Genomic DNA, 14759 nt, shown 5'->3' with positions numbered 1-14759 from the left:
AAGAAATTGTATTTACCAATCCAATTTTAGAGGCAATAGTCTTAAACGACAGCCTCTAAAAATAGAGAACACACATATAAATTAATAACGTTGGATATAAAGACCGATGAAGATGAACTTTGCAAAAAAAATGTAGGGCTAAACAATCTAAACTTTATAATTGAGAATTATCTAATGTGAGATCATTTTGGGCATTTATTAGAAGTTATCATATCTATTTAATAATGAAAATTTGAATTTTTTAAATGGTCTCTGATAGAACACACTTTATACTGAAGTTGCAATGCTCGAGATATACAACTTTGTAGTACACAGCCTTTTCACGTATAGTGCCAATTACTCAATACAAGTTTAGATAGGTCAACTCAAAAGAGTATCCCTTGTCTAATCAAGGAGTGCTTTTGTAGATGAAATGGTAAAGATGCTACATGCACATAGAAAGGTCCTACGTTCAAATCCTAGAAGATGCATCCACACAAAATTCATGTGAAAAATTGTATGGCTTGTGATCCCCTATCAAAAACTTATTTCCTTTTTCCTTCTTTGGATTTTAACTAATTTCCAGAGGCAGTCATCTTAGTCCAACATCTTTAAAGATCTAGTTTTAGATTTGGCCATGTTAAGCAACCTCAGCTAGACGTCGATTTCCAGAGGTGGATTTTTATCTGCCTATAAAACCGGGTCATTTCCATAGGTTCTTGGCCAAAGACAAAGATGTTAATCTATCCGCGTGTACAAATCATATTTATCCACCTACAAAATGTTTTTTGAGTAGTCTATTAACACAAGACAGAAGGGGAGAATAGATGATTAATTATTCCACCTCATTGGAATTTAGAAACACATACATACACATACTTCTCAAATATTTTGCCAGAGTAGAGACTGGACTCACCAAACAAGATCTTAAGAAGCAATAGACAACATGGAGCCATCCTCGACAACCTCCACCAAGTAACAAGACCCATGGACAAACCTTAGCTACCATCTATGGATAAGCTAACACGGTGAGCCAGCGGAGACGAGCACTGTGGGTTTCCTGTCGAATTCTATCAAGTGGATTTGGCCTTTCGAGTCAACATGACTTGTTCATTTGGCCTGTAGAGGAGCCACTGTCTATTTGGTCGGCGGAGATAGAGGCATACAATGATTCAAAGGCACCCCTTCAACCCTCAACACTACGTGGCCTACTCTAGACCTAGCGTTGCCCCCTTCAACTTCCAGTAGCGTGCCCAGTTCCGAACCCGGCAACACGTACGAGATGGTCCTATCCGAGCTTGCATGAGTGAAGCATCGGTCATTGTCAATGAGCAGCTGAGGGTGTCTCCATGGGTAGCACCTAATTTGAGGGAAAGAAAGAGGGGGTTCGCAAAGGGGTGGCGTTGCGCGGAGATGATGGTTGAGCCAGAACCAACCTCCTGCCATACTTCGGTGGCGCTCTGAGCTAGTGAAGTAGTGTAGCTAGAGCCCAGGGGCATGGCACAATTAGGGGGAGGAAGATGCAGTTGGGGGGTTTGTGCCAAAGATAAAGAGGAATTCAGGGAGGTGTAACTCCCCTTTTATTTGAGTAGAGAAGGGATATATAGTAGCAGCGACAAACGAAAAGAGAAAGGTATTGGGAGACTGCTGGAGTAAGAAAATTACTCCACCTTTTCCTAATGCAACAGTTTTGTGAGGATGAAGTGGATTATTAATTGAACAACAATTGGAGATGTTCTTATTAGGCACATTTAGGTCTTGTTTGGTTGGGTTTTTGGCTGTGGCTTTTGCCCCAAAAGCCAAAAGCTCAACCAAAGGGCCCAAAAGCCACATCAACTTTTGCTCAAAAGCATCTTTCATCTTAGTACAAATCCAAAAGTACCTCTCCCCCTGCTTTCACTGGCTTTTGAGCCAAAAAATTATCCACCTGCCACTGGTTATGGAGAAGAAAATAATGATTCGCTCTATTTCTATTCCGCATCGTGCTTCGCCCGTCGCCCCCTTCCGCTTCCGCATCTCGCGAGCGGACAACATCCTTCCGACTCCGGCGAGTCCACTTCCCTACTGCCCACTCCGGCGAGCTCCCGTCCCCACTCCCCACTCCGGCAAGTCCCGTCGCCCCTCTCCACTCCGACGGCGGCACATCCTCCGAACGTGAGTAGCAGCTAGCAGAGGAGCGACGGACGCGGACCACTCCCTCGCCGGTGACCCCCTCCCTCTCCGGCGAGCTCGAGCTCGTGGCCCTGGGGCACGGCTCCTGCGGGCGCGGCTCCTAGGGGCGAGCCCCTTCACGCGAGCAGCTCCGTCGCGCGGCCTCGCAAGTCGTGAAAGGGAGCAGCTCCGCCGCAGCCAACCCCAGCCGGCGGGCGTGGCGCGGCGCGGCCATCCCTGGCCGGTGGGCACAACCTGCCCCGGCGGGCGCGGCTAGCTGCAGCGACCTCGGGCATCCCCTGATGGCTAGAGGAAGAAGAAGATCCAATGTGCGCATGACATGTGGGGCCCACTTGTAAGTGAGACAGCTTTTCCAAAAGCTACCGCTGCTTAACCAAACGGGCTTTTCCAAAAGCCACAGCAGCTTTTTCAAAAGCCAAAGCTACAGCAGCTTTTTCAAAAGCCACAACTCAACCAAACGGGCTTGAAGATCCTTGCATCCACAGTCCATGTTCAGTTTTGGCGCGTCAATGAAATTGAACCATGTGACAACTAGCACCTCTTTCGAGATCATTGCACTTTAGTTTTTTGAGCAGCTCCAGTATACATTAATTTTTGGTAAACTAGAAGCATCTCCATATCTTATCCGTTGTACAGTTTTTCAAGAACAGCGCGACGTCCCATAGCATCTTGTGAGCTCAGCCCTGTAGGCCAGGAGATTGTTGATGTGTAGGCATGGTACGAAAAGGAATCTGCCCACTGCTTACGTACGATTCAATGCACTTCGGTTGGGAGCATCGTCTCCATGCTCCATGCATGTGAGCCTGCACGTGGTTGCAACACACACTGTTACATGTAACGACCGATTGTTACATGTGAAAAAGGAGCCTACATGTCTCAGTTATCACCAAGAACAAAGAGAAACTGACGAAACAATCTCAATGTAGCAAGAAAAGAATTTTTTTTATTGGCCAAATAATCTGAATACCGAGAACAAAAAGAAAAGTCTATGTATTAGCAAACAAAATGCTTGAGCAAGGACACGTCTAGATCGAGATATATATTCCATTCGTTACGAAATTTAATGCGTTATAGGTTTCTTCTAAGGCAAACATTTGAAATCTGACCAAATTATAAAGAAGACATATTCATGCATGGATGCTACAGAAAAGGCCAGCCAGCTCCTGCTCCGATCCCGCCCTGCTAGTGCTAGTAGTAAAACTGGATCTAGAGGCCAGCGGCCGGGTAGACAATGAGCCACACAATGATTTTGGGCTCAGCCCACCCTGTACCTGCCCTTTGCTCACATGCGCCACGCATGCCCACCCCTCCCCTGCCTGCCGCCGCAACTCATTGCATGCATGCTGGCCGGCCGGCCGGCCACCCTTCCGTTCCGATCCATGATCCCCCATCGCATGATATCTCCGACCGATCCAGCATGCATTCAGTTCAGTCCCTCGTCCGTCTGCGTACGCTGTACGTACGTGTCGCCCGGTGATCTTGGAGCTAAACAAGTACGTATATTCTTGTGCACGTTAGCCACCTGGTACGGTTGCTGTATACGACTGTGGCCATACCCATACGTACGTACGTAGGCCATCCCAGCTAGCTAGCGCTGCTCGATCGATCTGTGCTGCTCTCGCTTCGACGACAACGACATCATCATAACGTGCCTGCTGGAGCTGGAGGATGCAGCAGATCCAAGCTTGAGACCATGCTCCATGCATGAGGTGAGTTTCCAGTGTCGTCGAAGATTGGGGGAAATCTATCACTACGCGCGCGAGATTCGTCAGATTGCTTGGGGCTGGGGATCGGAATCAATCAATATAATATATGTCTAGAGACAAAAGTGATCGATCGAGAAAAATGTAGCGCACGGCACTATCGTCGGTATTCAGTAGTGTAGTAGTGGAGAAGGGAACTAGATCCTTTGCCTCTTCACAAAGGGTGGTAAAGAAGGTCAGGAGCATACTCTTGGTACTCGGGATCAGTTCCTTTTATATTTTATTACCTTTGGTTGCAGGGTTATTATTATTCAATATAATCGTACTTGTTTTGAAGCATACTTGATCTGGTCCAAACTATAGGGTTTTATGCTAAGTCAAACTTTTTTTGACTTTAACTATTTTTTACAAAAGTACCCCCAACGCTTGAAAATAAATTAATGTCTATTGGTACCCTATGTTAAGCCTATTTAAATTTGAATCAAATATTGAATAGTACAACATCTGTGACACCAAATACATACGTTATAAAAATATATTTCAAGTCGTATTACTAGATACTAATTTAGTATCATAAATTTATGTTCTCATTTCTATAAAAATGAGGTCAAATCTAAGGAAAGTTGACTAAAGAAAACTCTATAAGTTAATTTATTTGGAACTATGGCAGTATATTAACATCTACAAGTTGAAGCAAATGCACTATCTCAAGATATACTTGATGGAGAGTTCAATAAAAATAATTACAACTTATTTAATGCTAAGAAGCTTGACTTAAAACAAAAGTAAAATGATCATCAAGTTGGAGTGGAGCTAGCACAACCACAAAGTCACGAGGGAAACCTTGAAGTATCTTTGTCTTTGGAAAAAGAAAAAACTAAACTTCCTCGTAGTAGTAATTTACACGTACTACCGCCACATGGCAACAGCGCCTGCCCCATTTGAATTGTACAAGACTACAAGTGCACCATATACGGGAATTTTATTCTGCTGTGTGTGTCGATGCAGTTAAAACTCACCACAAGCTAACTGAAGCGAGAATTCCAAAGAAACCGCAACAGAATTGACTTGCACACACACCGTAACTACATTCTGAATCTCGTCAGAGACTAAACGCACGCACAGTTCCCGACCCCCCGGGACACACGGGATAGGATCATGGCCGGCATGGGAGGGCTTACTTGCAAACAGGGGCAGAGAGGATGGCGCCATTGACTTGACCACCGGGGAGGGCAGAGGGGGCAAAACCGACATTTCCTCGCGGCAGTTCAAACTCCCCTAACTACACTCTGGTGCAGGCCACAGCACAAACCCCATTAATGGTGCCACTTGACCCTTATTATACACACTGTCCCATTTAAAAAAAGGGCGTCCCCAGTGCAGAGAGCTCCCGCTCCGTGCGGGATCTGAGGAAGGGTGTTAGTGGCAAGCCTTACCCTCGCCTATGCAATGCGAGGAGACCGCGACTCGAACCCGGGACCTTCCGGTCACAGGCGGTAAGACTCTACCGCTTGCACCCACATAGACCCCCAACATGAAGAAATTAATAAGTTTATGCTATTAATGGTGCCCACTTAGGGCGGTCCGAATTGTGTATTGATGATGGTTTCTATCCCTATTAAATGACTTGCCACGTAGGTAAACGCTGACATGGCAACGTAATTAATGAAGAAAGAGAACAAAAATCCTAGAAATTGTTTTCTAATGAAGAAATCAGGTCTTCTCTTGACCCAATACACCAAGAAACCATGAAATCGTCATTGGGGGAGAAACCACCAGTTTCTAGCGGACTCGTGCCGCACTCCCATTGGAGGAAGAAGATAGAGTTGGGACAGAGAAAGAGAAAATAATTATTACTCAAAGAAATCATAAGTTAAAAAGCAGTACTTTTTTGGTGTGATATTCTATATTATAGAAACTACTGATTTCTTTAGTCGGGACTCCCCTTAACCACCCAGTGCGAGGCTGCGACTGCGAGACCAGACCGGATCAAGTTGCCGGGCACTGTGCCGAATAAATAAATCTCCGAGCGAGAGTGAGGCCGCCCGCGCGCTCGGCTCCACAAGGCAAGGGAGGATCCTCAGAAGAGACTACTCCGTAGCAAAGCCGATCGAGATCCCTTCCCTCGCCTCCGGACTCCACTCCTCCCTCTTCCCGCGCACGCGCAGTTGGTGCGTCGTGTCCGTGGCTGCCTCTGCCTGCCTTTCTTCTTCCTTGGCCTGATAGCTAGCTTCCCCTTCACCCCAAAGGCACCAACCAGTGGTGCTGGTGGTGGCAGCCGCAGCCCGCAGGAGGCGAGGAGGACCTGGGCATCTGGCGCCTCGCAAGTTGTGAAAGGGAGCAGCTCCGCCGCAGCCAACCCCAGCCGGCGGGCGCGGCGCGGCCATCCCTGGCCGGTGGGCGCAACCTGCCCCGGCGGGCGCGGCTAGCTGCAGCCAGTGGCGGATCCAAAGGGGGGGCTGGGGGGGCTCCAGCCCCCCCTAATTTCTTGATTTCAATGCTAATTACTGTAGCAAAAATTTGATTTCACCGTTAAATCTTCGTGCAAATCAACATCTCTGTTGTTTTAGCCCCCCCTTATCCCGCATCCCACATCCGCCACTGGCTGCAGCGACCTCGGGCATCCCCTGATGGCCAGAGGAAGAAGAAGATCCAATGTGCGCATGACATGTGGGGCCCACTTGTAAGTGAGACAGCTTTTTCAAAAGCTATCGCTGCTTAACCAAACGGGCTTTTCCAAAAGCCACAGCCCACAGCAGCTTTTTCAAAAGCCAAAGCTACAACTGAAGATCCTTGCATCCACAGTCCATGTTCAGTTTTGGCGCGTCAATGAAATTGAACCATGTGACAACTAGCACCTCTTTCGAGATCATTTCACTTTAGTTTTTTGAGCAGCTCCAGTATACATTAATTTTTGGTAAACTAGAAGCATCTCCATATCTTATCCGTTGTACAGTTTTTCAAGAACAGCGCGACGTCCCATAGCATCTTGTGAGCTCAGCCCTGTAGGCCAGGAGATTGTTGATGTGTAGGCATGGCACGAAAAGGAATCTGCCCACTGCTTACGTACGATTCAATGCACTTCCGTTGGGAGCATCGTCTTCATGCTCCATGCATGTGAGCCTGCACGTGGTTGCAACACACACTGTTACATGTAACGACCGATTGTTACATGTGAAAAAGGCCGAATTTTTTACTTTTTAGCCCTTTTTTGAAAGTTTCTCACAAATAGACCCCTGGCGGAAAGAATTCAGAAAATAGACCCTAGCTCGGCGCCACCGATGCTGGCGTCGAGCTCGGCGCCAACGTCCCTGGCGCCGAGCCCCTAGGCTGGGGCAAACTTACATGGAAGTTTGCCCTAGCCCAGGGGCTCGGCGCCAGGGACGCTGGCGCCGAGCTCGGCGCCAGCAACGGTGGCGCCGAGCTAGGGTCCATTTTCTGAATTCTTTCCGTCAGGGGTCTATTTGTGAGAAACTTTCGAAAAAAAGGGCTAAAAAGTAAAAAATTCGATGAAAAAGGAGCCTACATGTCTCAGTTATCACCAAGAACAAAGAGAAACTGACGAAACAATCTCAATGTAGCAAGAAAAGAATTTTTTTTTATTGGCCAAATAATCTGAATACCGAGAACAAAAAGAAAAGTCTATGTATTAGCAAACAAAATGCTTGAGCAAGGACACGTCTAGATCGAGATATATATTCCATTCGTTACGAAATTTAATGCGTTATAGGTTTCTTCTAAGGCAAACATTTGAAATCTGACCAAATTATAAAGAAGACATATTCATGCATGGATGCTACAGAAAAGGCCAGCCAGCTCCTGCTCCGATCCCGCCCTGCTAGTGCTAGTAGTAAAACTGGATCTAGAGGCCAGCGGCCGGGTAGACAATGATCCACACAATGATTTTGGGCTCAGCCCACCCTGTACCTGCCCTTTGCTCACATGCGCCACGCATTCCCACCCCTCCCCTGCCTGCCGCCGCAACTCATTGCATGCATGCTGGCCGGCCGGCCGGCCACCCTTCCGTTCCGATCCATGATCCCCCATCGCATGATCTCTCCGACCGATCCAGCATGCATTCAGTTCAGTCCCTCGTCCGTCTGCGTACGTTGTACGTACGTGTCGCCCGGTGATCTTGGAGCTAAACAATACGTATATTCTTGTGCACGTTAGCCACCTGGTACGGTTGCTGTATACGACTGTGGCCATACCCATACGTACGTACGTAGGCCATCCCAGCTAGCTAGCGCTGCTCGATCGATCTGTGCTGCTCTCGCTTCGACGACAACGACATCATCATAACGTGCCTGCTGGAGCTGGAGGATGCAGCAGATCCAAGCTTGAGACCATGCTCCATGCATGAGGTGAGTTTCCAGTGTCGTCGAAGATTGGGGGAAATCTATCACTACGCGCGCGAGATTCGTCAGATTGCTTGGGGCTGGGGATCGGAATCAATCAATATAATATATGTCTAGAGACAAAAGTGATCGATCGAGAAAAATGTAAAGCGCACGGCACTATCGTCGGTATTCAGTAGTGTAGTAGTGGAGAAGGGAACTAGATCCTTTGCCTCTTCACAAAGGGTGGTAAAGAAGGTCAAGAGCATACTCTTGGTACTCGGGATCAGTTCCTTTTATATTTTATTACCTTTGGTTGCAGGGTTATTATTATTCAATATAATCGTACTTGTTTTGAAGCATACTTGATCTGGTCCAAACTATAGGGTTTTATCCTAAGTCAAACTTTTTTTACTTTAACTATTTTTACAAAAGTGCCCCCAACGCTTGAAAATAAATTAATGTCTATTGGTACCCTATGTTAAGCCTATTTAAATTTGAATCAAATATTGAATAGTACAACATCTGTGACACCAAATACACACGTTATAAAAAAATATTTCAAGTCGTATTACTAGATACTAATTTAGTATCATAAATTTATGTTCTCATTTCTATAAAAATGAGGTCAAATCTAAGGAAATTTGGCTAAAGAAAACTCTATAAGTTAATTTATTTGGAACTATGGCAGTATATTAACATCTACAAGTTGAAGCAAATGCACTATCTCAAGATATACTTGATGGAGAGTTCAATAAAAATAATTACAACTTATTTAATGCTAAGAAGCTTGACTTAAAACAAAAGTAAAATGATCATCAAGTTGGAGTGGAGCTAGCACAACCACAAAATCACGAGGGAAACCTTGAAGTATCTTTGTCTTTGGAAAAAGAAAACACTAAACTTCCTCGTAGTAGTAGTAATTTACACGTACTACCGCCACATGGCAACAGCGCCTGCCCCATTTGAATTGTACAAGACTACAAGTGCACCATATACGGGAATTTTATTCTGCTGTGTGTGTCGATGCAGTTAAAACTCACCACAAGCTAACTGAAGCGAGAACTCCACTCTTGGGCTCTTTCAAAGAAACCGCAACAGAATTGACTTGCACACACACCGTAACTACATTCTGAATCTCGTCAGAGACTAAGCGCTCGCACAGTTCCCGACCCCCCGGGACACACGGGATAGGATCATGGCCGGCATGGGAGGGCTTACTTGCAAACAGGGGCAGAGAGGATGGCGCCATTGACTTGACCACCGGGGAGGGCAGAGTGGGCAAAACCGACATAATCTCCGAGCGAGAGTGAGGCCGCCCGCGCGCTCGGCTCCACAAGGCAAGGGAGGATGCTCAGAAGAGACTACTCCGTAGCAAAGCCGATCGAGATCCCTTCCCTCGCCTCCGGACTCCACTCCTCCCTCTTCCCGCGCACGCGCAGTTGGTGCGTCGTGTCCGTGGCTGCCTCTGCCTGCCTTTCTTCTTCCTTGGCCTGCTGGCCTGATAGCTAGCTTCCCCTTCACCCCAAAGGCACCAACCAGTGGTGCTGGTGGTGGCAGCCGCAGCCCGCAGGAGGCGAGGAGGACCTGGGCATCTGGAGCCGGGGAATCTAGAGAGAGTGTCGGCGAGGAAAGAAAGGTAGTAGCTAGAGAGACTTGCTCTTGACAAAAGAGAGAGCGACTGCCGCAGCAGCAGGAGCAGGAGGAGGAGGAGAGGGACCATTTCTTGGTGCCTCCGGTTCCTGGGCTGCGATCATGAGGTCTCGGAGAGGGAGGAGCAGTTGGGCCCTGACGAGCCTCCTACAGAGCTGAGACTGAGAGAGAGGGAGAGCCCTGGCCCTGGGGTCGTCGAGAGAGAAAGAGAGAGGAGCAGAGAGTGATTGGGAACGAGATTGAGGAAGATGAGCTTCAACAAGAGCAGGGGTGGGGGATTGGGAGCAGGAGGAGACGAGCTGGTGCTGCGAGGCTCCACCTCCAAGAAATGGACCTTCCTCCTCTGCCTCGGCAGCTTCTGCATCGGCCTGCTCTTCACCAACAGGTACGCTCCTCCTCCTCCCTGTGCTCGTGAGTTGGTGCTTTCAATTCGTCTCCGCGTTTTGTTCATTCTTACAAGAATCTCATAACCCATGAACCATGATCCTACGCGCAACTTCGTTGACACCACAAATTCGTTGTTGTTTCTCCTTTTCTTGTTTCCCAAACTAGCACACGACCTCCCTCGTGGCTCTTCGCCTAGTACTAGTAGGCCTCATCATTTAATTAGCTGGCACAAAGTCACAGCACGAATTCCCGATCCTGCCTCGCCGTCGTCCCACAATTCCAACTTCTCTTGCAGCCTGTCCAGACTCCAGAGTGTCCATCCATGTCCACTCTTCTTCCCTGCTCAATGGGGGTACCTCCCTGCAACTATTGCGGCTGCTGTACTTCCGTCTCCCGTATTCTAGTACTCTCTCCACTCAACCAAAGCAACACTAAACCAGGGGAACCAAACCATGAGGGCCCCGAATGATGGCTGGCGCCCGTGGTGGACGTGGAAATTTCGAGCGCCTTTATTTCCTGGCCAAAGATTCGGGGTTGCGGCCGTGCTGCGGTTGCACTTGCATTGCCGGCAGGTAAGGTAAGGCGGACGGACCATGTATCCCGTGCGCACTGCGGACTGCGGACTGCGGTCCGCCTCCGTGAAAGGCGAGCGCTACCTGTCGACGCCGGCCCGCCGACAGCACAGTCACAGCGGCCTCTGCTTTCACCGAGGTTGCTCCGGCCCCGGGCCCACCAGCAGAGGCGGTAAATCTTTTTTTTTTTTGCTTGTTGATGATGGTAAAAAGGAACAGACGCCACAGACCGGAAGGTCCAATCTTGTTGACCATTCCTGCTGATCGATCATCTTTAAGTTGATCCTGCAATTGGTTTTCGCGCTTCCGTTTCTTGAGGAGCTTGCTGTTGAATGCAGCAGTATTTTTTGTTTGTCCGTCAGAGGTTTATAATGTACTTGGACGGATTGCATTACCCCATAAGAAAACTGTCCGAGTACTCGAATCTTTATTATCAGGCACCAGACGTTCAGGCTCCTGAAAGTGTGCCACTCTTCAGCACTTCGAAAAAGAACTGCTAAACGACTGAGTACGCAAGTGCTGAACGACTGATTGATGCAGGATGTGGACGTTGCCGGAGCCGAAAGAGATCATCAGGAGGTCGACACTCGAGGTGGAAAAGATGAACCTTGTCGACGGCGACTGTGCTCCCAAAAGCGTATGTATTGTATACTGCAGTTTTGCTTTTCAGTGTTCTGGGTAGAAGTAGAACTGGACTTCTGCTCTGAACCATGAACAGGTTTGTAAACTTTCTCCTCGTTGTACAGATCGGTGACGCAAAATACGTTCCTGGAGAGGTTCCAAGAACACAAGATGTTATACAGTAAGTAGCTGGCCACGGTGCAAATTCAGTTCACTCGGTTTCTTCAGAAAAGAAAAAAAAAACAGTTCACTCTTGACAGCATGCCATATTTGTTTAGCTTGAGGCTTAGTAAACTCTTTTCTGTGATCAACCAGGACACTGGACAAAACAATATCAAACCTCGAAATGGAGCTAGCGTCTGCAAAGGCGTCACAGGAATCCATGCTCAATGGTGCCCCGATGTCCGAATCCACAGGGAAACGGAAATACTTCATGGTCATTGGCATAAACACTGCCTTCAGCAGCCGGAAAAGAAGAGACTCAGTCCGTGCTACATGGATGCCTCAAGGTTAATTTGCAGGATCTTGTGCGTCCAATAAATCCACTTCCTTGTAGTGTAATTTTTCTGACTTTTGGTTTCCACAACAGGTGAGAAGAGGAGGAAGATGGAGGAAGAGAAGGGCATTATCATTCGCTTCGTCATCGGTCATAGGTGAGTTCAATTCATGTGGGACATCTTTTTTTCTTGAAATGAGGAAGAGAAGGGCATTTTTTTCTTCTTCATGCAGTTATGAGCACAGTGACATTTTCTTGAAATGTACTGCTAGTAGAGTAGGTAGTAACTGTACGTTGTCGGACAAAGACTTACTATTACTAATTCAGAAACTTCTGTTTTGTCATACACTTAGTGCGACTCCTGGCGGCATACTTGATCGAGCAATTGATGCAGAGGACAGGAAACATGAGGACTTAATGAGGCTGGTAAATTTCCGTTGGATTCAGTAGGATGTTAGCTGTCTGTGTCCACGTGCTCAACTGAAGTATCCTTGGAATGCAATGGTTCCCAATCATTCAGGACCATGTTGAAGGGTACCTGGAACTGGCAGCAAAGACCAAAGCGTACTTCGTCGCAGCTGTGTCCATGTGGGATGCAGAGTACTACATCAAGGTCGACGACGATGTACATGTAAATATAGGTGTGTGCAAAATATTACCCTCTGATCTCACTCTTCAGTGCAGTAGTGTCGTTCCATATTCAGGTCTCGGCAAATACTCTAGTAAACTAACAAGATTTTGCTGCACTACAGCAACTCTTGGAAACACGCTAGCAAGGCATCGCTCCAAGCCTAGAGCTTACGTTGGATGCATGAAATCTGGCCCAGTGCTAGCTCAGAAGTAAGTCTCGTCTCAGTGCTGCCATTAGCTCTGCCTGTTGTTGCAGCAGCAGTATAAAATGTTCTTGTTCTTGTTTTAGGGGCGTAAGGTACCACGAGCCTGAATACTGGAAATTCGGCGAATGGGGAAACAAATACTTCCGACACGCGACCGGTCAGCTGTACGCCATCTCCAAAGATCTGGCCTCCTACATAGCACTCAACCAGTAAGCAGTTCCACTCCAATATTCCCCTGTTCTTCCTTTCTGTTTTCTTTTAGGAATACAAGAGATGCAAGCCATTGACCATGATGATTGGATGGTGACATTTCAGGCATGTTCTGCACAAATATGCTAATGAGGATGTATCCCTGGGATCCTGGTTCATCGGATTGGACGTCGAACACGTCGATGACCGTCGTCTTTGCTGCGGCACGCCACCAGGTATACCTGATGCTTTCCCATCGGTTTGTTTAGCATAACCAGTTGGTGTCAACATGTGATGTAAGTGGACTTCCAACCGTATCGGTGGTTGGTCTTTTGCATACACAGAATGCGTGATCTATGTATGGATTATTTGGGGGAAACAGGCCGTTTGGGGTAGTTGATGGTCAACTTCAGAGAGTAGGTGCGCCATCAGCTGTCACAAGCATGTGCTTTGCCAACATTGTTTGTGTTAACCATCTTAGTAGTCTGTCATGACATGAGACGTCTGAACTTTCCTTTTGAGGGTTACACTTCTGGTATGATTGAATCTGAAGCTGCAAAATGAAGAAACGTTTTACCTTAGAACCGAAGTGGCAAAGACGCATCATGTCATGTCTGTTCAAGCGTAAGAGCAGAGCTGTCAGCTGAAATGGTTTTCTGCCTAACATGCACACCGAACTTGCACTGACTTGAATTTGATGGAACAGAGTAACCCCAGTCAGATTTTGTGGTGCGTTTGAGCTAATTATGCTTGGCAAACTTGTGCAGATTGCGAATGGAAGGCGCAGGCGGGGAACGTGTGCGCTGCGTCGTTCGACTGGAGCTGCAGTGGCATCTGCAAATCTGCTGATCGGATCAAGGAAGTCCATCAGCGCTGCGGTGAGAGTGAGAATGCAATTTGGAATGCAAAGTTTTAAACCCAAGATCGCCAAGCCCAGATAATACAAGGAAAGCACATACATACGTGCGTATACAAAAAAAAAAAGGCTCAACAGTGTGTGGCACCGAAGGCATATGGTGGTTCACTCTGCTCTGCAAGTGCAGAACCAGACTGAAGAGCATGAGATTGAGAGCGCAATGTACACTCAAGTGTACATGCATTATGGTAAACAGGAGGGATTGTTTTTTTTGGGTGTTTTTGGCTTAGGAATTGGATTATTGTAAGGGGACTTTTCTTTTTTGGTGCTCGAAAAGATCCCAGGTTTTTACTCATAAAGAGAAGATAGGAGAGGATCGTGATGAGGAAGAGAGTGAAAGGAGAGGGAGACAGGGCATCTCCCCCCACCATTCTTGGAAAGATCCTCATCGATGTTACTGGTTGATTTCAAATAGCACAATAAGTTTCTTCTCCAAGTTAGTAGTTCATTTCACTTTATGCGCTGAATTCTCAGTTTTTTTTTTTTCAAATTGAATTCTCGGTTACTTCGTATGGTCATCCTGTCATCTTCATAACTGCTAACTAGAGATCTCTAAAGCCAGTCTCGCGGGTATGTGCATTAAATAAGTTGACAATATAATAGATGAAGACAGAGATAATAAAATTTTCATGGGAATGAAATTTGTCTATACTGTTTCTAACTCACGATGGCTTGAAAACTGAGACATGAAACTTTCACGAAGAATGGTCTAAGTCTAACGCAGCTTGTCTTTACTTAAATATTACTCATGAGACACGTAGAAAAAATATGAATCATAAAATTTATAAAAGAAAGGAGAAAATTGGCTATCAATTTGGTAGACTCCAAAGACAGCTCGGTTACACAGGCGGACCACCCCACCCCATACGGCAGGGTGAGGGTGGGGCACTTGCCCGTT

The 14759-nt window shown here is 47.0% G+C and overlaps 1 protein-coding gene across 1 annotated transcript; it reads left to right on the top strand.

Moving 5' to 3' along the window:
* The first annotated feature begins 9224 nt into the window (after positions 1 to 9224).
* On the top strand, positions 9225 to 14299 carry LOC136520299 (probable beta-1,3-galactosyltransferase 2). Its single transcript, XM_066513760.1, has 11 exons — positions 9225 to 10229; positions 11344 to 11440; positions 11550 to 11605; positions 11740 to 11933; positions 12014 to 12077; positions 12274 to 12346; positions 12441 to 12561; positions 12673 to 12760; positions 12840 to 12965; positions 13072 to 13181; positions 13713 to 14299. The coding sequence occupies exons 1-11, from the start codon at positions 10093 to 10095 to the stop codon at positions 13859 to 13861; spliced, it is 1215 nt and encodes a 404-aa protein (XP_066369857.1). The 5' UTR covers positions 9225 to 10092; the 3' UTR covers positions 13862 to 14299.
* The last annotated feature ends 460 nt before the right edge of the window (positions 14300 to 14759 follow it).

The sequence above is a fragment of the Miscanthus floridulus genome, chromosome 2 (genome assembly GCF_019320115.1).
Source record: "Miscanthus floridulus cultivar M001 chromosome 2, ASM1932011v1, whole genome shotgun sequence".
Taxonomy (NCBI): domain Eukaryota; kingdom Viridiplantae; phylum Streptophyta; class Magnoliopsida; order Poales; family Poaceae; genus Miscanthus; species Miscanthus floridulus.
Note: the sequence above shows the minus strand (reverse complement) of the source record. Positions and strands in the feature narration are given on the sequence as shown.